Below are 27,874 nucleotides of genomic sequence, written 5' to 3'. Positions count from 1 at the left end.
CAAAAGTTCAAAAGGAAGGGCCCTGATGTTCACCCCCTGGCAGCCCCTCCTGCCCCCTCCTCCCCCCCACCCCCATCCTGTGCGACACCAGACGACGGCCCAGGATCACTCCGACTCTTTATTGTCCTTCTTTACAAACGGGTCTCAGGCAGGTAGGACGGAAACGGAAGGGCTGTCCCCCTGGCTTCTCAGCCAGTCCTCAGGGAGCCCCATCGTCCCTGCCAGGCGGGAAGAGACCCCTCCTGCTCCTCTTTGCACCCCCTCATTTCCCAGGGGAGGGGCTCCCATCCGGGCTCCTGGCCTGGGGCCAAGCCTTCCCCCCGTGGAACTGCTGCTTCTCCATCGCGTGTTATCTTGGCTCCTAGAGGGAGACACACAGGCTGGCTCGCCAGGCCTGGCCCGCGGGAGGGGCCCGCCAGCCTGGCTTCTCCCCCGCCTCCCCCTGACCCACTTCTCTGGGACCCCAGCCCCCTCTGCCATGTGTCATCTGCCTCCACCCTGTGTCACTGTCCCCCCAGATTCCCCCTGCCCCCTCCCTCGCTGGGTGCCTCCTTTCCACACTTTCCCAGCAAGCCCTTCTCTGTCCCCCTCTTCCCAGTCATCCCTAGTCCTCCCTCCACTCTGTCTCTCCATCCCTAGCCCCCACCTCTCGGCATTTCCGTCCCGGCCTCTGGCTCTGGCTCCGGCTTCGGCTCCGGCTCCGGCCAGGGCCCCGGGAGCCCCGAGAGCTGCCGGAGCCCCTGGAAGAGTTGCTGCCGGCGGTGGAGCCTGTGCTGGCGGCCTGGCCCCGGGTCAGGAAGCTCGGTCGGCTATAAGGAAGCCAGGGCTCTTCTGCGGCACAAGAGGAAAGAGCAGCTGGGCCCAGGGAGGGGGGCAGAACGCCGCTCCTGGCCCCCCCCAACCCTCATCCCAGCTCTGGAAAGAGAGCTGAGGGCGGGCCACCCTGGGGCTGAGGAGCAGCGCGGCCAGTCCGCAGCCTTGACATCGCACGCGCTCAGAAACACCTGCAGGGAACACCCATCCCTGTTCTCCTCCCACTGAGGCTGCTCCTGGGAAAGGACACGACTGGAGAACCTCGGGGGGTTCTGCTCAGAGACAGCCGGAGAGACAAGTGCCTTTCAATGCAGAGCCAATGCATGAACCCAGTGAGTGAGGGGTGAGCCGGGCGGCAATTAGCCCACCCGTGGCCCTGTGCACTGCAGTATCAGCCTCCCGTCCCAAAGCCCACCTTCTTCTATAGCAGGGCCCCCCAGCCCACCCCGGCCTCCTTACCATCCGGGAGGGGCCCCCGATGGGCCCCCAGGGCGCCCCCCTGCACCGCTCTCCTCTCCCCGCTGCGCTCCCGCTCCAAGGAGGACATGCTGCCCACTGCTCTCAGCCCCAGGGCCCAGCTCGGCTCTTCCTCTGGGGGCGGCAAGGGTGGTGGGGGCAGGTCTGGGGAGAGGCCTGGGTCAGCGGAGGCTCCCACCACTCCCCTGATACCAGTCCCTCCCTCTCCCATTCCCTGGCGCCAGGAGGCTACGAATGAACCTCAGAATGCGGGTTTGCCTGCTCCCCACCTGCAGCCTTCAGAGCCCGCCCCTGGTGTCTGCCCGTGTCCGCTACTGACTGTCACCGCCCCCCCCCCAGGCCCATGGCCCCTCACCCCCAGGACTGTGCTCCCGCCTGTAGGGCACAGCCTTGGGTTTCTTGCGATGGGCGCGGGGCCCCTGAAGTGGTGAAGCCATCTCCCTGGGCGCCTGCCGGGTTCTCCCTGTAGCATTAGGAGAAGGGAGAGGAGCAGGTAAGAAAGGCCTAGGAGTTTCAGGAAGGCAGGGGGGGCTAAAAGGGGAGGGGAAGAGGTGAGGGTTCTGTAGACCCACCTGGGGTACTGCTGGCGGTGCTAGGGACAGGGCTGGCGCTGAAGTGATGGGCGGCTGAGGGGCCAGCTCCCGGGCCAGCGGGCCTCCCCTCGTGGCCATTCAGAGCAGGCTGGGACACACCGAGAGGGGAACTGGGCTCAGGGGGCGCCCTCCTGCAACGACAGGGGCCTTAGCATTTCAGGGCACCCTCCTGAAATGACACTGCTATAGAAGGTGGGCTCTAGGACTGGAGGCTGATAGTACAGTGCAGACGGGGCCACGGATGGGCTAATTTCCACCCACCTCACCCGTTTCTCAACAAACACTGAGCACCTACTGAGTGCCAGGCACTGTTAGGCCTAATACTCAATGAACAAGGCACGGCCGGCCCTCACCAGGCTCCCGAGCTAATGGAACAGGAGGAGAGCCATGTCTTTGGAACGCTCCCGGGAGCTGGCAAAGCCACTCCGAGGGAGAAACAATCCAAAGGGAATGAGAGACCTTGTTAGTCTCCAGGCTTCTCCCCAAATCAGACTACAACCCTCATGCACCCCAGATCCACCCATCCATCCTTCCATCTAGCCATCCATCCATCCACCCTTCCATCCATCCTTCCTTCCTTCCATCCATCCATCCTTCCATTCATCCATCCATTTATCCATCCACCCATCCATCCTTCCATTCATCCTTCCATCCATTCATCCTTCCATCCATCCATCCATCCAATTATCCATCCACCCACCATCCTTCCATCTATCCATCCATCCATCCATTCATCCTTCCATTATCCTTCCATCCATCCACCCATCCATCCTTCCATCTATCCATCCATCCATCCATCCTTCCATTCATCCTTCCTTCCTTCCTTCCATCCATCCATCCAACCATTTATCTAACCATCCATTTATCCATCCACCCATCCTTCCTTCCATCCTTCCATCCACCCATCCACCCATCTATCCATCCTTCCATTAATCTATCATTCCTTCCTTCCTTCCATCCACCCTTCCATCCATTTATCCTTCCATCTACCCATCCATCCACCCATCCACCGAACAGATATGTACTGAGGGCCTGTAACGTGTAAGGCACCATGCGCCTCCCTACCTGGGCATCTGGTGGAGGTGAGGAGTGTCAGTGAGGGGCTGGGGAGGGTCGGGAGGTGAGGGGGTGAGAGTGGCTGTGGACTGCTGTCCGTAGGAAGGTGTGGGAGACGGGGTCTCCCCTCGGGACACGGGGACCAGGCACCCTCCACTGGAGCTGGGCTCAGCCAGGTGGCTCCTCTCGGGCACCGGTGGGCACCACTCCTCTGGCTCTGAGCTGGGGAGAGAGGCAGGAGGCTGAGGATGGCTGAGGAGCTTCCATACCCTTCCTTGGCTGTCCAGTGCCCCCTCCCGTCATCTCCAGTTCTCTGCCCTCCCTGCAGGCAGCGGGGGCTGGTCCCACGCTAGGGCATCTGCAGCTAGAAGCATCCGTACCCGCCCTCGAGCTCCTCCTCAGGCCCCTGGAGGCAGCTCAGTTCACAGGACGGAGGGGGTGGGGGCAGGGCTTCTGGCCAGTTGAGGCAGGGCATCTGCACAGCTTTCCCCAGAAGCTTCGCTTTGCCGGCCCTGGGCCCTGAGCGGAGCGGGAAAGGGACAGAGATGAGGCCTGCCAGACGCAAGGGCTGGGCCAGGTCCCAAGAGTGTGTGTGTGTGGGGCGGGGGGGGGGGGGGCGCGCGCAAGAGGACCGGGAGGCGTACCACTGTCCCCCTGGCTCCATTCGGGGGGAGCATACTGGCTCCAGGTGCTCGGGTCCCCGGAGGAGGTTGGGGGGAAGCCCCCGTGGAAGGTCTGCAGCTCCTCCCCGGCGGCGGGGTCGATGGTGCTGTAGACGGCACCCTCGGGGGAGGCGGTCGCGCCCCGCGCGGTCTGAGCCAGGTACAGGGAGATCCCCGCTTCTGAGGAGGAGAGAGAGGGGGCCCAGGGAGGAGGCAGGGCAGACACAGAAAAGCAGGACAACAGGAGAATGGAGGGCAAAAGGAAACCCCGCCCCCTCACCGGATCGCTTCTCCCCCCACCCCCAACCTCACTTCCCAAGCCAGGTACAGGGGAGGCCAGAGGGACACCCCAGACTCACATCCTCCTGAGGGCTGACCAACCTCAGGAGCACTGGGGCCCCTGCAGGGCACCCCAGCAGGCAGGGAGGAGAGAAGGGTGCCCTGAGGGGAGGAGAACTCCTCACCATTGTAATATCTGTCGTCTGGGTCGGGGTTGCTGGGGCAGCAGCCCCCTCTGGGCTCCTGGGCAGAGGGGCTTCGAGAGGGGTGGGGCCAGGAGTCCGCCAGCCAAGGGTAGGGAGCAGGGCCGAGGCCCCCGGGTGGCCTGGGGGAGAGCATGTGGACGCTGGGGTGGAGGGCCCGGGAAGGCCTGGGAAGGAGAGGAGGCGGGGGCATAGGGGGAGGAGAGGAGGGAAGGAAGTGGGGGTGGTGGGCACGTTGGTGAGGAGGCAGTGAGGCCTGGAGAGGAAGGGGTGAGGCCTGTCCCTGGAGGGGACCATCCGGCTATCCTTGGGAAGGACCTTGAGCGCATTACCTGGCACTGGCTCCCGAGAGGCCCTCCGAGTGTGGGAAGGACACTGGGGAAGATGAGGGGGGACTGGGTGAGAGAAGACGCCTGTGCTGGGGTCTGAACCCCGCAGGGCAGTCAGGGGTGGCTCACCTGCAGGCGTGTAGGCGAAGGAGGCTTCCGGAAAGGATCCCATGGGAGAAAGGAGAGGGGACATGGAAAAAGGGTCAGAAATAGCCACACTCTTGTCCCTTCCTTCGCCCCGTACCTATTTCGCCACTCAGGCTGCACCCGGGACCAATGTCATCAGGGGTGAGAGGGACTCGGGCATAAGTATTTTTTTAGAGCTCCCCACGTGAGTCCCATGTGTCGCCAAGACTGGGAACAGCTGGTCTGGATGCTCTCAGATCTCTCCAGATGCGCAGGAAGGAGGCGGGGCAACAGGGAGGTGGAGGGGGTAGCGGCGGGGCCTTTCCGCCCAGACCCCGCCTCCCAGTGTATTTCCTGGGTCCTACCAGGCCCAGCCCTCCTACCAGGCCCACCCTCACGAGTATATCTTCTTAGACTCGCCCCCTTTATTTACTTGTTTTAAAATATATTTTTTATTTTATTTATTTTTTTTAAATATATTTTATTGATTTTTTACAGAGAGGAAGAGAGAGGGACAGAGAGTCAGAAACATCGATGAGAGAGAAACATCGATCAGCTGCCTCTTGCACACCCCCGTACTGGGGATGTGCCCGAAACCAAGGTACATGCCCTTGACCGGAATCGAACCTGGGACCTTTCAGTCCACAGACCGGTGCTCTCTATCCACTGAGCCAAACCGGTTTGGGCAAAATATATTTTTATTGATGTCACAGAGGAAGGTGAGAGGGAGAGATAGAAACATCAATGATAAGAGAGGATCATTGATCAGCACCCCACCCTTAGTTGGAGCCCACAACCCAGGCATGTGCCCTAACGGGGCATCCAACCGTGACCTCTTGGTTCATAGGTCGATGCTCAACCACTGAGCCACACCAGCCGGGCTAGACTCGCACCCCTTTACCCACGCTGACTGCAGAGCCTGCTCTCTCCTTACCCGCATCTTAAGGGTAAGTCTTCCCCTCACCGGCTCCAGTCCCACCTGCTAAATGAATGCCCTGCTTCCAGGGGGGTCGCTCCAGCCCCTGACCCCCCACTTTGGAGAGGCCGAGCCTCCCCATCCCTCTCTGCGGGCGGCGCGCCTCCCTGCGAGGAAGGCGGCTCCAGGCTCGGTCCTCTCAGAGGCATTCCGTTATTCGTCTCCAGTCGTCTGAGGGCGCCCTAGGCCCGCAGCCCCACGGCCCCCTCCACCCCCCCATGTAAGGTGACCAGACAATTTGTCCCGCGTCCCGCGGAGTTTTAAAAAGTCCAGATTTTGCCGAAACCGGTTTGGCTCAGTGGATAGAGCGTCGGCCTGCGGACTGAGGGGGTCCGGGTTCGATTCCGGTCAAGGGCATGTACAGTGGTTGAGGGCACATCCCCAGTGCGGGGTTTGCAGGAGGCAGCTGGTCCATGTTTCTCTCTCATCCCCTCCCCCTTCCTCTCTGTAAAAAAAAAAAAAAAAAAAAAAAAAAATCAATAAAATCTATTTGAAAAAAAGTCCAGATTTTTGGAAACAATCTGGACGCGGGACAAATTGTTAAAAATCGGGACGTCTAGTCCCTCCCCTCCCCCCGCATCCCAGCCAGCTCTCACCCGCGTAGTGGCTGAGCTCCTTGCGCTGCCTGCGTCGCCGGCAGAGGGCGCCGCCGAGCCCGATGAGCAGCGCCCCGCAGGCCGCGCCGCCGCCCGCCAGGAAGGCCGGCTCCCGCAGCACCCGCGCCAGCCGCTCCGCCAGCCCCTGGCCCGCCTCGAGCTCGGGCTCCCGCTCCCGGGGGGTCGCTGTTGCGGGGGAGCAGAGCCGTGAGCGCAATAGGGGCCTGCAAACATCCAGCCCCTCCGTCCCCACCCCCACCTCCAGACTCACGCAGCTGCACGGCCACCGGGGCACTGGGCACGCCCACGCCGGCGCTGGTGGCCGCGGCGACCTGGGTCCGGTAGGGGAGGCCGGGCAGCAGCCCCTGCAGCACCGCCGAGCGCGCCCAGCCCGCCGCCGACCGGTTGAGGTGGAAGCGGCTCTCGTTCCCCAGGCACCAGATCTGGGGAGCCGGGACCCAGGTTAGAGCCGGGGGGAAGTGGGTTCTGGCCTCCCCTGGAAACTGGACGCCCCGAAATGGCACGGGGCGCTCAGCCTGGAGAGGCAAAGACCCCCCCTTCTCCTTCCCCAGAGCCTCACCCCCAGCCACAAGGCCGACCCTAGATCCCTTCCAATCCTAGCCCCGGCCCTCCTCCCCTCCCTCCCACCCAGCCTTCTCCCTCCGGCACACCCTGTACCTGGTATTCCTGGATGACCCCATTCTGCTGGGAGGGCAGCGGAGGTTCCCAAGACACGGTGATGCTGCTGTTGCCTTCACCCCCCAAGGCTACTGCCACTGCCTGGGGGGGCCCGCTGGGGGCTGGCCAGGGTGGGACAGTGGTGAGAAGGACTCAGCCATTGCAGGCTGCCCCTCAGGCCCCAACCTCTCCCTACCCCCATCCCTGGCCCCCAATTCTTTTTTTTAAATTTATTTAATTTTATTGATTATGGTATCACATAATTGTCATCCCCCCATTCCCATCCCAAACCCCTCTCCACCTATGCCCCCACCCCCCTGTTGTCCATGGCCACTGGCCAGGCCCATATGCATGCACACAAGTCCTTTGGTTGATCTCTTCCCCTCACCCCCACCCGCCCCTACTTTCCCTCTGAGGTTTGAGAGTCTGATCTCTGCTTCTCTGTCTCTGGGTCTGATTTTGTTCATCAGTTTATGTTGTTCATCATTTCCTCTAGATGTGTGAGGTCATGTGATCCAAGAAACACCCTTGTAAGACCCGACATCTTAGGGAACGAAGGCCCCCCACCCACTCACCTTGCTCTCCCCCTGCAAGCCTTCCCCCTCCCGCTTCCCTCTTGTCCATCCAGGAGCTCCGAGCCGCCCCTTACCCTCCTCAGGAGTGCTCCTGGTCACCGAGAGGCTGTCAGCACCCAGCCCCTCCTGGCCCTGGGCTTGCACCTTGATCTGAATCCGGGTCCCTGGGGGGAGTCCTCTGAGCACGGTGCTTTGCTGGCTTGGGGGCTGCAGGTCCAGCACTGTCCAGCTTCCCCCGTCAGGACCTGCTGCCCTCCAGGACACCCGGAAACCCTGCACCAGCTGCACAGGGCCATCGACCTGCGGGAGAAAAAGAGAGGAAGCCGCCGAAACCGGTTTGGCTCAGTGGTAGAGCGTCGGTCTGCGGACTGAAAGGTCCGGGGTTCGATTCCGGTCAAAGGCATGTACGTTGGTTGCGGGCACATTCCCGGTAGGGGGTGTGCAAGAGGCAGCTGGTAGATGTTTCTCTCTCATCGACATTTCTAGCTCTCTATCCCTCTCTCCTCCTCTCTGTAAAAAATCAATAAAATATATTTTAAAAAAAAGAAAAAGAGAGGAAGCCTGCCAGGCCCAGCCCCTCTTCCATTCACCCTTCTTCCCCAGCTGCTCCCTCCCCACGCTCCCCCACTCATTCTTGGAGGCCCCTGTGTCTCTCCCCACCCCCCCAACCCCCTGTCGTTATCTCTGCCCTTCACCTCATCCCTAGGCCACACTCACAGTCCAGGACACCTGCAGGGTCCGGGGCCCCAGGACGACGGGCTCCTGCAGACGCACGGCCACCTCAGCCAGCCCCGGCGGGCCTCTCCGGGGGTTCTCCGCTGGCCTGGACGGGTTGCTGTCTGTGGACCGAAGAGCCCACTCAGGAGAGGCCGGCAGGGACAGGGCGTCGCCCTGACAGTGTGCCGTGTCCTGCTCTGTCCTGCCCTGCAGACAGTGCTGCTCAGTGCTCCCGAGCACACCCCAGGGTCAGAGAGGCTGGGGAGGGGCACAGAGATGGGCCTTCTAGTCCTGTCATCTACATCAGCTGTGAGTAAGGGACTCAGGAGTGAGGAGCCACCAAGGTGACTGAATCACTGTGTTCTCTCCTCTCTCCTCTCTCTCTCTCTTTCTTCTTCTTCTTCTTCTTCTTCTTCTTCTTCTTCTTCTTCTTCTTCTTCTTCTTCTTCTTGACTGAATCATTGTCTTCTTTCTCTCTCCTCCCCCTCTTCCTCCCCCTCCTCCTCCTCCTCCTCCTTCTTCTTCTTCCTCCTCCTCCTCCTCCTCCTCTTCTTCTTCTTCTTCTCCCCTCCTCCTCCCTTCTCCCTCTCCTCCTTTTTCTCTTGTTCCCTCAATGAGAGGGAAGCATGACTCCCTGCTTCAGGCCAGCCCTCCCAGTATAGACTGGGCACCACAGGAAAGAGCTGCCATGGTGCCGTGGTTTGGGGGGAGGGGTGCTCTGCAGGGTCACGTGCCATAAGCATGAGCCAGGACCCTGCCCTTACCCTTACCCTGGGTGCGGACCGGCTCGGAGACGGGGCTGGGCTCGCTGAGGCCCCAGGCTCCCACGGCTCGCACCAGGAACAGGTAGACGGTGTTGGGCTGCAGGCCGGCGACCGTGTGTGTCTCCAGCTGCACGCCATCTGCCACTGTCCGCCACGTGTTGCCAGCTGCTTGGCTACCAGGGGGATGAGGTGGCAGAGTTGTCTGAGCCAGGGACCCCCCAACCGGCCTACTCCATCTCATTCATTCTCTATGGTGGCCCCCTGACTGCCTCCTCCCCCGGGAAAGGGAACTGGCAAACCTCTCCCCACAACAGCAAAGACCCTAAGGACAGGGGGGCCCCTCCTTGGAACTGCCCGGGTTTGCGCTCCCAGCCTCCTCTGTACCTGAACGCCTCTATCAGGTAAGAGGTGACGGCGGCCCCAGCCTGGGGGCTGGGCTTCCAGGTCAGGGTCACGCTGTTCTTGGTGATCTCGGTGACCACTGGCTCAGAGGGAGGGCCCGGCGGGGTCCCCGGCTCTGGAGGCGGGCCTGGCAATTCTCCCCAGTCTTCTGCAGTGAGGAGACAATATTTAAGTAGAAGACTGGGAAAAGAATGTAACTGCCTCCTTCCCAGAGGGACAGTGGGGCTGTGACAGAGGTGAGGGTGGACAGAGGGGCATCGCCCACCAACCGCCACTCACATCCGCCTCCCAAGGCCACCAATGCTGCCTCCTCCTCCTCCTCCTCCTCCTCCTCCTCCTCCTCCTCCTGCTCCTCCTCCTCCCACTACCAAGGCCATGGCATTGGGAAGATAAAACCAGTCCCGGGGTTTGGCGAGTATTGGTGTCTTTATTTATTGATTGATTGATTGATGATTGATTTTTTTACAGAGAGGAAGGTAGAGGGATAGAGAGTTAGAAACATCGATGAGAGAGAATCATCGATCAGCTGCCTCCTGCACGCCCCCTACTGGGGATGTGCCCGCAACCAAGGCACATGCCCTTGACCGGAATCGAACCTGGGACCTTTCAGGCCGCAGGCCAGACACTCTATCCACTGAGCCAAACCGGTTTCGGCAGAGTATTGGTGTCTTTGAAGAGTGTTTGGAGGAAGGCGCTGGCAGAGAAGGGAATGAAGGAGACACTCACCCCGCCTCCTAAGCCAGGCGCTCCACGTGGCCTCCCCCGTGGCACTCCTGGCCACGCAGCTGTAGAAGCCCACGTCCGCCTCCTGCAGGAGAGGGCAGGGGATTGGCAAACTGGGAGCGGGACAAGGCAGGGCGAGAGGGTGGAGCAGGGTACTCAGAAGGACGGGAGGGTGTTGTGTGCTCGAGGTGGTCTGAGAGAGGATGGAGTTGGCGTCCCAGCAGGTACTTAACTGCAGTTGGGCATTCTCAGTTACCTAGACTCACCTGCGCGTTGGTGAGGTGCAGGGTACCATTGGCCATGAGGGTGACCTGGAGGTCATCCCCCCGCAGCCACTGCCCGTCCTTCTTCCATCGGACGCTGGGCGGAGGGTTCCCGGTCACTCTGCATGGCAGCCACACAGAGGAGCCGAGGGCCAGGGTCTGATTTGCTGGTCCCTGGAGGATGATGGGAGGCAGCCCATCCATCGAGGCTGAGAGAGGAAGAACTCGGGTACCTCAGAGGAGGATCCCAGGTTCAGGCAACCAGCTCCTTGTCCCCATTCTCTGCTCGTTCCCATAGCCCCCTCCCCCTGAGATTGAAGGAACTTCCACAACCAACTGCAGTCTCTGCCCGGAACCAGCAATCTATTATTAGTGGCTTTTTTCCTTTTTCTTTTTCTTTTTTAATATATTTTATCCATTTTTTACGGAGAGGAAGAGAGAGGGATAGAGAGTTAGAAACATCAATGAGAGAATCATGGATCAGCTGCCTCTTGCACACCCACTACTGGGGATGGGCCCGCAACCAAGGCACATGCCCTTGACCGGAATCAAACCTGGGATCTTTCAGTCTGCAGGCCGAGTCTCTATCCACTGAGCCAAACCGGTTTTGGCTAGTGGCTTCTTTTGAACTGTTGAGGGCATGTCTCAAGAACATGCCCCCCCACCCCCCGCTCACCCCCCCCTTGCAGACGTATCGTAGAGAATCCACAAAAAACATCTCTTGAAGCCATTATTTCCTTCCGGGCCTTGGGGTCCCATCTTATCTCCGTAGGCACATACCTCCTTTTACCTTCAACAGGGCCTTGGCCAGGATGCTGCCAGCCACACTGACCGCCTGGCACACATAGTAGCCAGCATCCCCGCTCTGCACGTCCGTGATGTTGAGCTGGCCCCTGGGGGACACCGCGAAGCGCCCGGTGGGCTGAAGGGACTGAGTGGGGAAAAGCAGCACCTGGGGACAGAGCGGGGAACCAAGGCCGGGAATGAGCGGGCGGCTCCCCGCTCCCACCAACCCCAGGATTCAGAGCGCTCCCCAGCGTTCTGACGGATGCTCTGTCCCCCAGCCAGTGGCGTGACCTCCGGCGACCTAGTTAGGCCTATTCACAAAAATGAGCGATTGTCAGTGTTTCCCAAAGCGTGGTACGCGCACCCCCAGGGGTACGGGAAGAGTCTGGTGGGGGCACGCGTTGCACCGGAGTTTGGTGGGGATATGCACTGCGCTGAGCTTAGCTGCGCCTAATTCTACGTTCTCATGAGTACGAGGGGTGCTCAGCGTTACGAAAATTATAGAAGGGGTACACATATGTCAAAAGTTTGGGCAACACTGGATTAGATAATTGGGGGGATGTACTATTTGAACTTCCTGGGCCCAAATTTCCCCGAATAGGACTCTTAGGGGATAGTTAAGAAGATGAAATGAAATACATCATATGACACTCTTAATACATTGCGTGATAAATGTTTACCTACTTTCCCCTTCTTTCTGGCTAACATGTTACATTAGATACATTCATGGAAGGTAGTGGAGTAGATGTGGGTCTCAGGACCTATAGCACCATGCTGAGCGCCTGACTCATGCCTTCTCCCACCCTTTACCGCCACCAGCACGCTTATCCGTTTCTGGATCTAATGGAAACACAGCAGGCGCCAAGGCTGGAGAAGGTGCCGGGGAAATGGTGGCTGTGGATTTGGAAGGAGGGAACCGTGGCCTGGCTTCCCAGCGGGTGGAGTTAATCAGACTTCTTTTGTTATACTGATCTTTGTTTTCCCGTAGCAAAACTCCGGCCTTTCCCTTGCAGAAAGTTACTTAACGTTGTAACTTCGTGTTCATTCCAGTTGTACGTTCTGGGGTTTGTTTGCTGCTCTTGCGCGCCCCCTGGTGGAGGCCTCTCGTCAATAGAAAAGCCAGTCCTAATTCTACCCTCCACAGCTTCCAGACAGAGCTATTTGCTTTCTAGAGCAATGGAGGAAGCCAAGGCCCCACGGCCTGGGGAAGGAGGGATGTAATTGAGTTTTCTGCATTTTTCAGGAGGTCCTTGACCCTAAGAGAAAGATTCCAAGGACCATTCCCTACCACCTACATGTATTACCATTTATTTCAGAAGTGTTAGCTATGTCTCAGGCCCTTTATATGAATTCCCTTATTTAATCCTCACAAACTACCTGCAAGGGTTCCTGGGAGGACCGACGGTGAAGCAGAACCCTGAGTGCAGTTTGCAGAGTGTGGAAGGAGGGGGGCTAGGACCCGGGGAGAAGCTGGTGGGAAGCCCCTGGAGTGGGCACCTACTTGACTTCCCTCCTTCTGCCAGAAGATGGCAGGGGGCGGGTTTCCTTTGGTCTCGCACTGGAAAGTCACGCTGTCTCCAGCAGCTGCCGTCTGGTCCTGGGGCTGGGTCACCAGCCGGGGTGGGACTGGCGAGGCGAGGGGAGATAAAGGGACAGGGAGTCAGGGGTACGAAGAAGGGAAGACTGAGGGGACAGGAGAGAGAGAGAGAAGTCCACGCTTGGCTGAAGTAGGAGCAGATTCTCATCCATTTCTTGCTCAAGTCTGTTTAGCTGTCTCCTCTCTCTCTCTCTCTCTCTCTCTATATATATATATATATATATATATATATATATATACACACACACACACACACAAACCATATTTTCCGACATATAAGACAACCCCCTAATTTTACAGTTAAAATATAGGTTTAGGCCTATATTCGCTATATAAGACTACCCCCACTTCAAAGAAAAGACTTACTTTGCCGTCAAGATCTGCAGGTATTTTTTGTGCAATTTTGGTCTTTTGCCCCTGATTTTCGGTTGACTTTTTTTTCGTTTCAAAAGTCGTCTTATATGCCAGAAAATACGTGTGTGTATGTGTGTGTGTGTGTGTGTGTGTATTATTGATTTTTTTTACAGAGAGGAAGGGAGAGGGATAGAGAGCTAGAACCATCGATGAGAGAGAAACATCGACCAGCTGCCTCCTGCACATAACCCACTGGGGATGTGCCTGCAACCCAGGTACATGCCCTTGACAGGAATCGAACCTGGGACCTTCCGGTCCGCAGGCTGACGCTCCATCCACTGAGCCAAACCAGTTTGGCCATCTCCTTCTCTCTCTTGTCCAAGTCTCAGGTAAGCCCACATCTCCTGCTTGTCCTCTCCCTGCTCAGCCCACCCTCCACGTCCCTCAGCTCACCCCGGCTGCGGGCAGATCCCAGTGGCGCCTCACCGTGAACACTGAGGGAGCCAGACGCTTCGGCTCGGCCCACGCTGTTCTCGGCCACGCAGGTGTAGGTGCCCTCGTCTTCGGCACTCACACGCCCGATCCAGAGGCTGTGGTCACTCCGGATCTCATACCTGCTCCACTCCCCAACCCCCCCCCCCCCAGGCTGGGTTGGCCATAGCTCCAGGCCATTCCTGTCTCCCAAAGGACAGACAGACAGACAGACACCGGGGACAAGGCAGGCCTCCACAGGGACACAAGCTCTACCAATGGAGCTGGGGACCACCGGATGGGGCAGGGCCACAGGCTCTGAGGAGCAGGCTTCTCGGCGGGAGAGGGTATCTGCCTCCCCGTGTACTAGGGCGGGGTACACACGTGAGCTGGTTGGCTCTCCTCACCTGCCCGTGGGCAGCTCTCCGTCCTCCCTCCGCCAGTGCAGACGCGGTGGGGGATCCCCTTGCACCTCGCATGGGAAATGGGCAGGGGCCTCAGCCAGGACCACCTGGCTCGCCGGTCTCCGCAGGAAGGAGGGGCGCTCTGTGGCGTGGGTGGGAGGGAGGGGACAGTCAGGGGTCTGCACAGCCGTGTGCTCCCATCACCCCACACCTCCTCCCGGTGCCTACCCTGCACCGCTAGCTCCGCCGGCCCGCTCTCCCGCTCTCCCGCCATGTTGGAGGCCACGCACACGTACGTCCCCGCGTCACTCTTGTGTGTGTGTGACATCATCAGCTTCCCTCCGCGGATCTGCGGGGCAATCACAGCAACGCTGGTCCTTTGCAGCCAGCAAAGCACGTTTATTTGATTTCTCACAACAAACCCAGGAAGACAACCGGTGAAGCTGATCCATTCAGATAAAAAAAATTGTCGCCGAAACCGGTTTGGCTCAGTGGATAATGCATCAGCCTTCGGACTGAGGGGGTCCCAGGTTCGATTCCGGTCAGGGGCATGTACCTTGGTTGCGGGCACATTCCCGGGTGGGGGGTGTGCAGGAGGCAGCTGATTAATGTTTCTCTCTCATCGATGTTTCTAGCTCTCTATCCCTCTCTCTTCCTCTCTGTAAAAAATCAATAAAATATATATATTTTTAAAAAGCAATTGTCGATTTGCCCAAACTGGGGCTCAGGTCTGTTTTGTTTTTGTTTTTGTTTTCTCCCAAGGGTCCCTGGGGCATCATGCCCCATCCCCCTATCTTATACCAAGTCCATCCTACCCATCCTCATCTCTCCCTCACTCAACAGCTGGCTCTCAGCCTCCAGTCAGCTGATGCCCTGGTCCCACATCTCCTGCCTTCTCACCCCAGCGAGAGAGCATTATTCCCGCCTTCCCAGACCCTTGGATTCAGGCCTTTCTCCCGAGAGGCAGGCGCCCGGCCCCTAGCGCATGGCTCCGCCCCCTGTGACTGCTGACTCCGCCCCCTTCCCTCCCCCCTGGTGCATCCCTGCCTGGCCCAGGCCTCACCGTTATCCTTCCCTCCTCCTCCTTGACGGGGGCACCGGCCTTCTTCCAGGTCACCGACGGCTCCGGGTGGCCGCGGGGGGGCACGCACTCCATCACCGCTGGCTCCCCCACGGCCACCACCAGGTTCCCAGGGGACTGGCGGAAATCGTCGCGAAGGACTGGAGAGAGAAGAAGAGGAGAGGAGAGGAGAGGAGAGGAGAGGAGAGGAGAGGAGAGGAGAGGAGAGGAGAGGAGAGGAGAGGAGAGGAGAGGAGAGGAGAGGAGAGGAGAGGAGAGGAGAGGAGAGGAGAGGAGAGGAGAGGAGAGGAGAGGAAGAGGAGAAGAGAAGAGAGGAGAGAAGAAGAGGAGAAGAGAAGAGGAGAAGAGAAGAGGAGAGGAGAGGAGAGGAGAGGAGAGGAGAGAAGAGAAGAGAAGAGAAGAGAAGAGAAGAGAAGAGAAGAGAAGAGAAGAGAAGAGAAGAGAAGAAGAGAAGAGAAGACAGAGAAAGAGAGAAAGAGAGAGAGAGAGCATACAGAGAGGGAGAAAGAGAGACAGAGAGAGGGAGAGAGAGAGAGAGAGAGAGAGAGAGAGAGAGAGAGAGAGAGAGAGAGAGAGCGCAGACAGAGGGAGAGAGAAAGAGACAGAGAGAGAGAAAAAAAGAAAAAGAGAGAGAGAGAGAGAGAGAGAGAGAGAGAGAGAGAGAGAGAGAGAGGGAGAGAGAGGAGAGAGAGAGGGAGAGAATATGAGTACATATATGACTGTGCCCATCTGCCCCGCCACAGGTGAGAGAATACCAGGCCCAGGTGTGGGCATTGGAGACCCAAGGCGCCCTCTCGTCCCCACGGAGGAGGAATCGCGCGAGATGGGAGCTGGCTCCAGACCGGCCTGCCCGCGCCCCCCTGCACCCTAGACCCCAGACCCCGGGGCCACACCGGCTGACCTGCCACCTCCAGCGAGGCGTTCCTGCTGGCCGCCGCGCCCAGGTAGTTGCGCGCCACGCACGTGTACACGCCCTCGTCGGGGCGCGCGCGGCGGCCGTGCACGATGCGCGGGAAGAAGAGCGCGCCGCTGGGCAGCAGCAGGCGGTGCGCGCGCGGGTCCTCGCGCGCCGTGGCCACGCGCGCCCCGTCCTTGTACCACTCGATGCGGGGCCGCGGCCGGCCCTCCGCGCGGCAGGGCAGCGTGGCCGGCTCGCCCCGCGACACCAGCAGGTCCGGCGGCTGCTCCACGATGCGCGGCATCGCGTCCTCCGGCCCGAGCCTGGACCCTGGAGGACGGGGTGGGAGGGACGCGCAGAGCCTTCAGGCCGGCGAGTTGGGGAAAGATTAAGGTGACCAGGTGTCCGGCTTTTGGCGGGACAGTCCCGATTTTTAACAATTTGCCCCGCGTCCCGCGGCGTTTGAAAAATCGGGACTGTTTTTAAAGCGCCGCGGGACGCGGGACAAATTGTTGGGAATCGGGACTGTCCCGCCAAAAGCGGGACGCCTGGTCAGCTTAGATGGAAGCTCCCGAGAGAAAAGGGACCCCGCCTCTCTCTCTGGAGGGGCGGGTACATCCTTCTGGGAAGACGCAGAGGAGCCAAGGGATCAGGACACCCGCCTCCTCCCCCTCGGCCGGGTCTAATGGGGGATGGAGGGCCCCTGAGCGCACTGGTCCACAGATGTTCTTGCTCCATAAGCGGGACAGCGAAGGCCCACCCTAGGTTCCTCGCCTCCGCGCGGTCCCGGGCAGCGACTTGGAGAACGTGGCCAGGCCTGAGGGGGGGGGGGGTCCCCCGAGACCAGGGAGGCCTGAGTGATGGGCGGGGCCTGGGAGCCCAGGACCTGGCACAGACAGAGCCCACCTATGGCCCCCCAGACAACCCTGTTCCGGGCTCCCGGGAAGCCACGGGAACGGAACCGCTGCAGACGGCGGGGGAAATGTGAGGGGCGCGCTTTTCTGGGCGGAAACAGGTGCCAGCAGGTTGTCCTCAGGTTGGTGAAGGCCACCACCATCCATGGGGAAAGGAATTGCTCTCCTTCCCTGGTGCGCTCGGTTCTGTTCCCTACGCATTCTGCTCCTGCCCTCCCCCGGCCTGCTGCCCTCTGCTCGCCTGGCTTCTGCAATGGTTTGGGGTCCAGGAGGCCGGAGGCCGGAGCCCGGAGCGGGGAGTCCGTCAGACTCAGGTACCCCAGCTTGATCCAAAGTGGCTTCGTGACCTCTGGCGGCCAGTAGGCGCCGCTATCGGCTCACGGCACCTGTGCCCTTCACTATCCAGGACCTATGGAACCGGCTTCTCTTCCCCCTCCCCACCCCTCATCCCCACCTCCGCTTCTCCTCTCTGTCCCAGAATCCGCGGAACCTCGACTTCCAGCCTCGGTGTGAGATTGGGTTTCACTTCCCCACCTCTGCTCTTAGAAGTCCCCATGGAGAGGACGCTGGATGGGTTGCCCCTTGGGGTTTTGTTCTGGAGAGCGTGTGCTTAACCCGGCAGGGAGGAGATGGGTTTCCGTCCCACTTGGGAAAGGGAATCATGTTCTCAACTTCCCTTCTAGATGGAAACTTCTGACTCTCGCCCCATTCCCCTCCATCCCATCCCAGGCCCGTTCAGGAGAGCAGCACTAGGATGGGGTTGGCTGGACCTAACTAGGGCGGGTGTCTCAGGCCTCGACACACACACTCCTGTGAGAACGTGGGCAGTTCTTGAACTTCTCTGAGTCTCGGCTTCTTTATAGTCATAAAGAACTGTGCTAGATCAGTCATAAGACCACAATGCACTTCCCCAAAAGGAATTGTGGCTGGACTAAGGTTACATAAGGGTTCTTCCACCTCACTCGCCTGACCTGACCTTGGCTCCTATAGTCTTTACCTGAATCGGATTCTGCCAGGCCCCGGTAGTCCCCTTTGCCCTTTACCTAACCATCATACGTCCCAGGAATAGGCAGGTCTGTTATAGCCAAGCTTTGTGCTGTTTTGGTGCCCACTGGGGTACCATCTGTCTTCTCTGAATCTGCTTCCTCCACACGGACGTGGCCATCAGTTCCTTCCCTGCAAACCTCACGGGGACGGTGTTGAGCGAACGCACTCTGTGAGAGCACCGAGGTGTCTGTGAGAAGGGGGGCTCTGTGCCGAGCCTCCTGGGGGCCTGGGAGGGCAGCAGACTGGAGAATTCCAGCCCCTCCCCCATCTTCCTCTCCACCCCCTCCGTGCACGGCTCACCTGCGGGCCCGCGCTTTCCCCCTAATTCCTGCAGACCCATCTGCAGGCCCCCTTTCCCTGGAATGTCCTCCCTGTCATTTAGGGTCTCCGGAGAGACTTCCGCAGAAGCTAATGAATAGCTAAGGGTCATGCTAATGGGGCTCTGGGGCTTCTCCCCAGCACCTGAGTACATACACACACACACACACACACACCACTGCCCAGGTCTCCTTTCTCGATTCCAGTTGGAGGAGGCCAGTGGGCCCCCGTGCTGGGGAAGAACCAGAGGGAACCCCCGGCCCAAGTGCCAATGAACGTGGCAGTTCCCGACGCGGCCGGCAGGGGGCGAGCCCGGACCGCTCCCGGCTAACGGGACACGAGGAGCACTTGGTCCGGGCCATTATTTATTAATCACCGTCATTAGCGCGGATTATTTATTAATCACCGAGCCCGCCTCTGAGGGGGGGCACACTCCCAAGTTCCCTGAAACGGCCGCCGCCTCTGCAGCCAACGCACCCCAACATGTGGGCTTCCTCGCCCTCGTCCTAAAAGTTTGGAGTTGTTGGCAAACTTGGGTTCCCCGGGGGAAGCCCGCTACCGGGGCGGGTCAGTCAGCGGCCCGGCTTGGCCCAGGCCCTCCGCTGTCCTCCCCGGCCTCTCCTAGCTCCGAACTTGCCCGCACCCACCCATGTCTCTCCCCTCTCCTGGGATGGCCTGGGGTCGCCTAGGGAGGTGGGGAGTAATGGACTCAGCGACCATCTCCCTCCCAAACCCTCGACCCCCGCCGGGACACCCACTCAGGTGCTCCAAGCCCCCATAGGACCCCTTAATCCCCGAGGCGCAGGGAGGCGCCCCTGGGTCTCCAAGAGGAGCAGGAGCGCTTGGCCTCCTCCTCCACGCCGCCCTCCGTGCATGGCTCACCTTGCCGGCCCGCGCTCCCCCCCTAATTCCTGCAGACCCATCTGCAGACTCCCTTCCCCTGGAATTTCCCATCCGGGGATCCCACGTCCCCCCGGGGCCGGGGCCGGGGCTTACCGTTGAGAGCAGGCTCGCCCGGGGCCAGCAGGCTGTGGTTGAGCGCCGCCGCCCCCGAGGAGGCGTTGAGGCCCGGGAGCAGCTCGCTGGAGTTGGCCGCGTCCCCGGCCAGGGAGCCGGCGAACAGGTTCATCTGCAGCAGCGCGTGGAGCAGGGAGCGCAGCATGGCGCGGCCCGGCCGGGACCGGGGCGGGGGGCCCGGGACCCGGACCCAGGGTCCGCGACCCGCCGCGGGCCGGGAGCTGCCAGCCCCTCGGCCGCCGGTGCGCCCCGCCGCAGCCACGGTGCCGGTGCCGGTGCCGGTGCCGCTGTCCCTCCGCCGGCCGCCGCGCCCGGTGCCGCGCGCCTCTCCGCGCCCGCCTGCCCCGTCCTCCTCTCCGCCCTCCGCGCCGGGGTCCCGGGGGGCTGACGGCGGAAAGCAGGTGCCACCCGACCACGGCGTAATGAAGGGATTAATCCGACACCCTTCCTCCTCCCACCCCCAATCCCTCCACCCCAACTCCCCGCCCCCCGCCCCTCGCCCCTCGCCCCTGCGGCCAGGAGCGGGCCGGAGACTGGAGGCGCTCAGCCAGAGTTGGAGTCCCCGCCCCGAGCTCCGAGCCCCAAGCCCCAGCCCCTAGCTGGGATCTGGACGTCGCTGCAGTTTCCTGCTTTCTGAAAGATACCCCAGATGAGAAAGCAGGCTCCGTCGGACTCTGTCCCGCCTGACTTTAGAACAGAAATCCTCCCTCCCTTTCCCGGGCCCTCGGGGAAACTGAGGCAAAGCCCCCAAGCTGGCTCCTCTAGCTCTCCAAACCCGGGCTCCGTTTCCTCGCAGGCCCCGGGGTGAAGTGGGGGAACTGGGGAGGTCTGAGGAAGGAGATGGGGGGGGGGGGCAATTGTCCACCCCTTGCGCCCGCAGTCCCCGGTTTGCGCGGAGAGCCAGGGGATGGGGTGGCGGCTCCGGACCCTCATCTAGCGGTTCCTGCAGGAGACTCAGAACCGGGATAAAACTGCGGGCACAAAGCCCAGGGGCGCCCAGCCGCTCGCATCGATTTGCATACTTTTGCATACGACGCTGCTAGGACGTGTTTTCATGAAATTGTTTGGCCTTTTTGAGGAGACGGATGGAGAGCCAGGGAGTGCGGGAGGAAGACAAAGACCGATATTTCTCCTGTGAGGGCAAGGGGAAGCGGAGAGATGGGCTTGAAGCCAAACTCCTGCAGATCTGTTAAAACCTGGAGACTTTGGCCCTGCCGCTTTGCTCAGTGGATAGAGCATCTGCTTGAGGACTGAAGGGTCCCAGGTTCGATTCAGGTCAGGGGCATGAACCTTGGTTGTGGGCACATCCCCAGTGGGGAGTGTGCAAGAGGCAGCTGACTGATGTTTCTAACTCTATCCCTCTCCCTTCTTCTCTGTAAAAAAATCAATTTTATACACACACACACACACACACACACACCCCTGATAACTTTATTCTCTGGGGTTGGGGAGGGGGACATGACCTTTCACTCAGTCCCAGCTGGCTTCTGACTTTTCTGGAGTTATTTTTACCTGAATGTCCCCCTGTTCCACATCCCCACTCCGTTCTCATTCATTCTCTCTCTCTCCCTCTCTTCCTCTCTCCCTCTCTCTCTCTCTCTCTCTCTCTCTCTCTCTCTCTCTCTCTCTCTCTCTCTCCTTCTCTCTCCCAGGCTGGGACAGCAGGGGGGAGGGGGGGCGCGTGTGGGGTGTCAGAGGAAGAGAGAGGCCAGCTTTCTTATCTGGGGTCAGGCCTTGCTGATGGGTGAGTGTGGGGTTATGGCTAGGGTTGTGGCTAACTCACAGGTGTGATGAGATCACCTCCGTTGGGTGACGGCTTCTGACCAGGGCGGGGGCAGGTGAACAGGTCTAGGGCCAGGGAAGTGGATGCTGCCCCGTCATAGACTCCAGAGTGAGCCGAGTCAAGGGCTGGAGTACCTCAGGTATCACACGGCCTTCCAGCGAGCCCCATACTTTCTCAGGGGGCGGGGGATGGTCCTCTCTCTGTCCAGGCGCCAGCCCCGAGGCCTCAGCATAATTGGCGGCTGGGTGTCTCCACTTGCCTTAGCTCTGCCTGAGACTCTGCAGGGCCAAACACAAGGTGCTGGGGGCTTGGGGGTCCCATTGAGGAAGGCAGCCCCCTGGGACCGGTTCTTTGAGCCCCTCCCTTGAGGACTTCCGTCCCAGCCCCCCTTGAGGCTGAGAGTTGAGGTAGGTGGGAAGGGGGCTAATGACACATCTCTCTCTTCTTTGCAAAGGGCCAGCACACCAAGCGATGGCACTTGGCATGTGTCCCTGCTCCGGGGCCAGAGTGCATCCCGTGAGAGCGATGGTGAGGGTAGATTTGGGATGATGAGCCCAGAAGCGGGGTCCAATCCTGTATTGGCCAGTTAGAAGCATCGCCACTCTAGACCTCAGGTGCTCTGCTCTGGAGGCTCCCCATCTTGGGTTGGGGTTTCTGCTCCTCCTCCTGCTGACCTGGGTCGCCTGGGTTCCATCACACCAGAGGCCGAGCCAGGCCAGAACCTGGGGGTCCTGCAGGGCAGGGCGGGCTGTCCAGACAGGAAACCGAGCCCTGTCCAGCGGCTCCTGCCCCATCTTAATCCCCCGATTTGCTCCCCGTCAGCCTCTCCGTAAACACGGGCCCAGCCAGCGTCTAGGGGCTTGTTGCCCTGTTAGCGGATTTGTTCGCGGAGGCATCGCAGTTAATTGGCCTTTTATGTGGGGATCAGGGCGTATTTGCTCAGGGTTCCCTGAGTGGAGGCTGCCAGTCAGCCCCTGGGCACGGCTGTTTCCCCGAGCTTAAGCTTCTGGGTTTGGAGGCCGGACCAATGCTGGGTCCCTCTCCTTCCTTCCAGGACTGTCTGGCCCAAATCTCCCACGCCTCCTCTGCACCTTCACCATACTTTCCCCTCTCCCCGCTTTAAAAATATATATATATATATATTATTGATTTTTTTACAGAGAGGAAGGGAGAGGGATAGAGAGTTAGAAACATCAATGAGAGAGAAACATTGATCAGCTGCCTCCTGCACACCTCCCACTGGGGATGTGCACACAACCAAGGTACATGCCCTTGACCGGAATCGAACCTGGGACCTTTCAGTCCACAGGCGAACACTCTATCCACTGAGCCAACCCAGTTTCGGCTCCCTCTCCCTACTTGTATGCTTGTTCCTCTCTGGTCTTTTTCTCTTTGTCCTTCTCTGTATCTCTGAATGCTCTCCCTTTAAACCAACTCAGACCCAATGCCAAAAGAGGGTGGAGCACTCAGCTGGGGTATGCTGGAGAATAAAAACCTCCCCCGTAGCCTTAGTTCCTTTCCCCCCTGCCCCAATCTATGTCCCTAGAACCTCTGGCCCAGCGGGGGGCAGGGCAGGGGCCACACCCCCCATCTCTACCCCACGCCCTCCTGGCCCTGCACCTTCTCCAGGCTAAGCTTCTCTCTGGTGTGTGACCCTAGGCCGTTCTGGAAGGAGTTTCCATCCCTCTCTCCTCACTCCCTCCCCCCAAACTGCCCACCCAGCTCCGCTTTGCCTCCTGCTTGGAGAGGGTAGGAAGCTCACTGCGTCTGCCTCCATTCTTACCCTGCAGACCACAGGCTCTTTACGGCACCTACGACCAGGGCCCTCCCGCTGCATGGCATGCGCTGTGACTGCAGGGCCCCCTCTGGCCGGGGTCCATCCCAGGGGTTTGTAAGTTTCACAGGCTGAAGAAAGAATCCGAGTTGAGTGCAGACCCGGACCCCCTTCTGCTGCCCCTGGAAACTGCTTCCTTTCAGGGTTTTATCTATAAATATCCGCACGTAGAAAGGGGAGAAAAGAGAAAAGGAGGTTGGAAGGGGGATTGGCAGAAAAAGGAGGGAGTGACAGGAGGCTGGGGAGAGGTGAGTGAGTGGAGGTAGAGGGTAAGTTCATCCTGATAGTGTTATGGCTTCTGGGAAGAAGTGTCTGCATGTGTGTGTCTCTATGTGTGAGTCTCTGTGTGTGTTTGTGTGTGTATCTCTGTGTCTATGTGTGTCTTTGTGTGTGTCTCTGTGTCTGTGTCTCTATGTGTGTGTGTATCTATGTATGTGTCTGTGTATACCTATGTGTGTCTGTGTGTCTCTGTGTCTGTGTCTCTATGTGTGTGTGTGTGTGTATATCTATGTGTGTGTCTGTGTATACCTATGTGTGTCTGTGTGTCTCTGTGTCTGTGTCTCTATGTGTGTGTGTGTGTGTGTGTATCTATGTGTGTGTCTGTGTATACCTATGTGTGTCTGTGTGTGTCTTTGTGTGTGTCTCTGTGTCTGTGTCTCTATGTGTGTGTGTGTGTATCTATGTGTGTGTCTGTGTATACCTGTGTGTCTGTGTGTGTCTTTGTGTGTGTCTCTGTGTCTGTGTCTCTATGTGTGTGTGTGTGTGTGTGTGTGTGTGTATCTATGTGTGTGTCTGTGTATACCTGTGTGTCTGTGTGTGTCTTTGTGTGTGTCTCTGTGTCTGTGTGTGTGTGTGTGTGTGTGTGTGTGCTGAGGGAGAGAACAGTTACCCACCAGGCCAACTTTCTTGTCCCAGTGCCAGCACTCTGGCCAGGGAATGTTGCTGGGAATCTCAGTGCCCAGGCTGGAGGCTGGCTGGAGGCTTCTTGGTGGTCCCCAGCCCGCATGCCAGCTGGTAGTGGCTGAAGCTGCTGGCATGTAATTTCCCCAGAGGGCAGTCTGAGGACAATCCTGCCCCCATCTCGTACTGATTACTGCCACTGTCTCTCCCCAACACACACACACACACACACACACACACACACACACACACGCACCCCGCCTCGTCCATTTACACCCCCCTGGAGCCTGCAGCTTCCCATCCCTCTCCCTGCCTGGCCCCTCCCAGGGCGTTGATCACACTGAGCATATGTGTGTGTTTGGGGGGGGGGGGGCGGGGAGACCAGACACTAACATCTGTCCCCCACCCTCCCTGGGCTGTGCCTGCGAATGGCCAGCAGGGTTGCTGGCTTCCGAGTTAGGATGCCAGGGGGCAATGACCAGCCAGCAAGGGCCAGAGGGCCACACAGGAGGGGGAATCAGAAAGCAAACAGCATCTGCAGGAAAGCAGACAGCAGGCGCCCGCCCCTGGCCTGAGCCAGGGTCTGTTGGCTCACCCCCTGTAGCTGCTGAGATAATAAGCCGCCCCCCCCCCCCTGCCTAAGAGTACCACCCCTTTCCCCACAGGGTTCCAGCGGGGGAGCCTCGGGGGAGATACTTTGCAACTTCCTCCCTCAAGTCTGGAAATCTGGAGGCAACGGGGCAGAAGTGTGCACAGCCTGGTACAAACAGGACAGCGGCTGGAACCGGAGCGTGCTGGTTCCTTATATAAAACTTGGTACAGAGCCGAAACCGGTTTGGCTCAGCAGATAGAGCGTCGGCCTGCGGACTGAAAGGTCCCAGGTTTGACTCCGGTCAAGGGCATCACAGGCCCACTTAAGTTATGCTGGCTCCTCAATTCCTGTGGGATAGACCCCACCTATGTGGCAACAAGAATCACCACAGTGGACATGCTGTCTGCCCTTCCAAGATCTTCTCTTCCCCCCTCCCTTCTCCCCTCTGGCCAAGCTACTTTCTATCCTTAATGTGCGGTGCTCTCTCTACCTGCGTGCCTTTGCTCTTGCCATTCCCTCTTCCTGAAACCCCTCTCCTCTCCATTCTCCACCTGCTGGCTCCTTTCATCCTTGGCAGTCCCACTTCAGTCATCCGATTAGTGAGTCCTCCCCGGCTCTCCTCCCACACTACTTGATTTATCCCCTGCTGTGTAACTTTTAGGAGGTTTTAATTTTTTTGCTTACACGTCTATCTTCCCCATAAGCTGCAACTTCCCCTTGGCGAGCAGGAACAACATCTGATTCTCCATCTGAGGACAGTCCTGCCCTCCCACCATCTCATACTGATTACTGCCTGTGGGGGAGCCTGTGGGAGAGACACTTTGCAAATACAGCAAATATTTTTTTTAATATATTTTATTGATTTTTTTACAGAGAGGAAAAGAGAGGGATAGAGAGCTAGAAACATCAATGAGAGAGAATCATCAATCAGCTGCCTCTTGCACACCCCCACTGGGGATGTGCCCACAACCAAGGTACATGCCCCTGACTGGAACCAAACCTGGGACCTTTCAGTCTGCAGGCTGACGCTCTATCCACTGAGCCAAACAGGTTTTGGCTATTTTTTTTTCTTTTTAATTTTTATTGATTTCAGAGAGGAAGGGAGAAGGAGAGAGAGGAATAAACATCAATGATGAGAGAGAATCATTGATGGTTACCTCCTGCATGCCCCCTACTCGAGAATGAACCCCCACAAGCAGGGTGTGCCCTGACCGGAAATTGAACCACGAGCTCCTGGTTTATATGTTGATGTTCAACCACTGAGCAGTGCTAGCCAGGCGCTTATCCATCTTTGTACCCCTGGTGCCGGACATGAGGTGTAGCATATAGTCGGTTCTCATTTAATGTAAATGAAGATATGAGTGATAGTAGGTAACATCTCCTGTGAACTTACTATTGCCAGGGCTGTTCTAACTGGGTTACTCATTTAATTCTCCTAAGAACTCTGTGAATAGCTACAGTGGTTACCTTCATTTTACACTCGGGGAGACGGGTACAAAGTGGTTAAGTAACTTGCCCAAAATCACTTGGCTAGTGAATACAGAGGATCCAGGATTTTTAAAAAATATATATTTTATTGATTTTTTACAAAGAGGAAGAGAGAGGGATAGAGAGTTAGAAACATCGACGAGAGAGAAACATTGATCGGCTGCCTCTTGCACAGCCCCTACTGGGGATGTGCCCACAACCAAGGTACATGCCCTTGACCGGAATCGAACCTGGGACCTTTCAGTCCGCAGACTGATGCTCTATCCACTGAGCCAAACCGGTTTTGGCAGGATCCAGGATTTAAACGCAGGCTGGCCCTACACCGGTAGGTGTTGTATACCACATATCTGTGAAAGACTTGCATCCGGGGGTAGCAGAAGGAAGACTCGCCCTGCTCCCCTCCTCTCCAGCACGTAACTCACACATATGCAATTCTAGTAACAGAATGACTTCTCCAGTCTTCTGCTGAGTATAATCCACTAAGACCGCCAGATCTTTCTCTACCGTTCTGTTTTGTTCCTAAATCCCTTAGTCTCTGCTACCCATCAATAATTAAACCTGCTGCTCTTTGCATTTGCTCATTTCTGGGACTGCTGGCACTCCTGCAGTTAGTCAGAAGTGGACTCTATTCTGTATCACTCTCCGTTTCAATTTGTCTGTCTCCATGCCCCTTTCTCTCTCTGTCTCTCTCTCTCTGTCTCTCTCTCTCTCTCTCTCTCTCTCTCTCTGTAGGTGAGCACCAACTTCACAAAGGGAGAGACTCATTAATATATTCAAATCCCCTACATCCAAAGAAAAATGTCCCCTTCTTCAATGAGAAAGGATAATTCCCTGACCTCTAATGATTTACATTCAAAGGAAGATGTATTTGCATTGAATATACATGTGAGAGGCTTTCCCCCTTACATGCTGAGTCTTCAGCCTGTGTTTTTGGGTTGCTTGTGTGGCTGTTGGTAGATGTATTTGCATTCCTAGAACACTGGGCCTATCTCCAGTTTCTGCAGGGATCCCTCCGCCCTGGGGTCCCTCTTCCCACAGTGACCTTCTTACATCATCAAGGGCCTTATTACATCATCAGGGGTGTTGTTTCCCCAGAATATCCTAGAGCTAAATTCCTTGAAATGAAAATGACTCCAAGATACCTCTGGGTTTCCCCCAGAGAAGCACAGTCTGACCTGGAAAAGTTCAGCCTCATTGTGACCTTATCTACACAACGGGTAGGATGAAACTGGATTTTAGGGTCATGCAGGGAAGTCTCTCCTCTAACACGTCATGGAAACATACTTTTCCTTTACTTCCTTTCTTTAAAAAATTTTTTTTTTATTTTTTTTACAGCAAGGAAGGGAAAGGGATAGAGAGCTAGAAACATCGACCAGCTGCCTCCTGCATACCCTCCACTGGGGATGTGCCCTGCAACCAAGGTACATGCCCTTGACAAGAATCGAACCTGGGACCTTTCAGTCCGCAGGCCGACGCTCTATCCACTGAGCCAAACCAGTCACGGCACCTTTATTTCCTTTCTTGTGTCCCTCTCCTTTTCCCATTGTGTCCCTTTCATGTCTCTCTCCGTCCTCCCTACCCCCCTCCCACTGCATGCTTATGTTTAAGGCCTTACCTCCTAGGCCTTGATTGCATCGCTCATAAATATTCAGCATTTCCTAGAAGCAACCTCAGAATGCTATTTCACCCTTTGGTGTTGTTCCCCCAACTAATCAGAAATGGGCCGAGACTTTCCTCGGGGTCACTTGCCTCCGCCCCCTGAGCCCTGGGCTCATCAGCGTGGGGCCTTCCTTTCCTCCCCTCGGTCTTAATCATGAAGCGGCTGCCCACTGTGGCTTTGGTGCCCCTTATGGCTTCCAATCTTGATAGGAACCCGAGACCCTGTCTCTAACTGTGAGAATTTTCAAATCATCCATGATGAGAAGGTTTACATATTCCATGGCAATAGCCTGGCGTTTGGAGAGGAGAAGGAAAGCTAGGAATGGACCTGGAGTTAGGACCCAGGTAGAAAAGTTGGAAGCACCATACCTGGCACACAGAAGACATTGAATACACACTTTCGTGGTGCTGAGTGACTTCCTCTAGGCACATAAAAGTGGAAAATACAACCAAAGTGCAATTAATGGTTGAATTAGGTGTGAAGGTATATGTTTTTCCA

At 58.1% G+C, this 27,874-nt stretch overlaps 1 protein-coding gene and 1 long non-coding RNA gene across 2 annotated transcripts in view; one reads left to right on the top strand and one right to left on the bottom strand.

Annotated features, from left to right (window-relative positions):
• Nucleotides 1-27,874, top strand: part of LOC311613558 — a 475,229-nt gene that overhangs the window by 438,384 nt on the left and 8,971 nt on the right. The window lies entirely within an intron of this gene.
• Nucleotides 118-19,264, bottom strand: ROBO3 (roundabout guidance receptor 3; the record flags this gene model as incomplete). Its single annotated transcript, XM_084867273.1, has 28 exons — nt 118-361; nt 647-831; nt 1,273-1,434; nt 1,646-1,753; nt 1,863-2,014; nt 2,949-3,161; nt 3,320-3,458; nt 3,584-3,781; nt 4,066-4,205; nt 4,416-4,458; nt 4,542-4,565; nt 6,111-6,296; nt 6,382-6,553; nt 6,789-6,910; nt 7,438-7,663; nt 8,081-8,202; nt 8,851-9,017; nt 9,229-9,394; nt 9,973-10,054; nt 10,236-10,441; nt 11,013-11,184; nt 12,520-12,644; nt 13,456-13,583; nt 13,848-13,986; nt 14,073-14,193; nt 14,908-15,065; nt 15,827-16,153; nt 19,099-19,264. 28 exons carry the CDS (start codon nt 19,262-19,264, stop codon nt 350-352), a joined length of 4,161 nt encoding a protein of 1,386 aa, XP_084723399.1. The 3' UTR covers nt 118-349.

This window comes from Pipistrellus hanaki (assembly GCF_964339955.1).
Source record: "Pipistrellus hanaki genome assembly, chromosome: 19".
In the NCBI taxonomy this organism is placed as follows: Eukaryota; Metazoa; Chordata; class Mammalia; order Chiroptera; family Vespertilionidae; genus Pipistrellus; species Pipistrellus hanaki.
The sequence above is the reverse complement of the archived record's forward strand: the minus strand, read 5'-3'. Positions and strand labels throughout refer to the sequence as shown.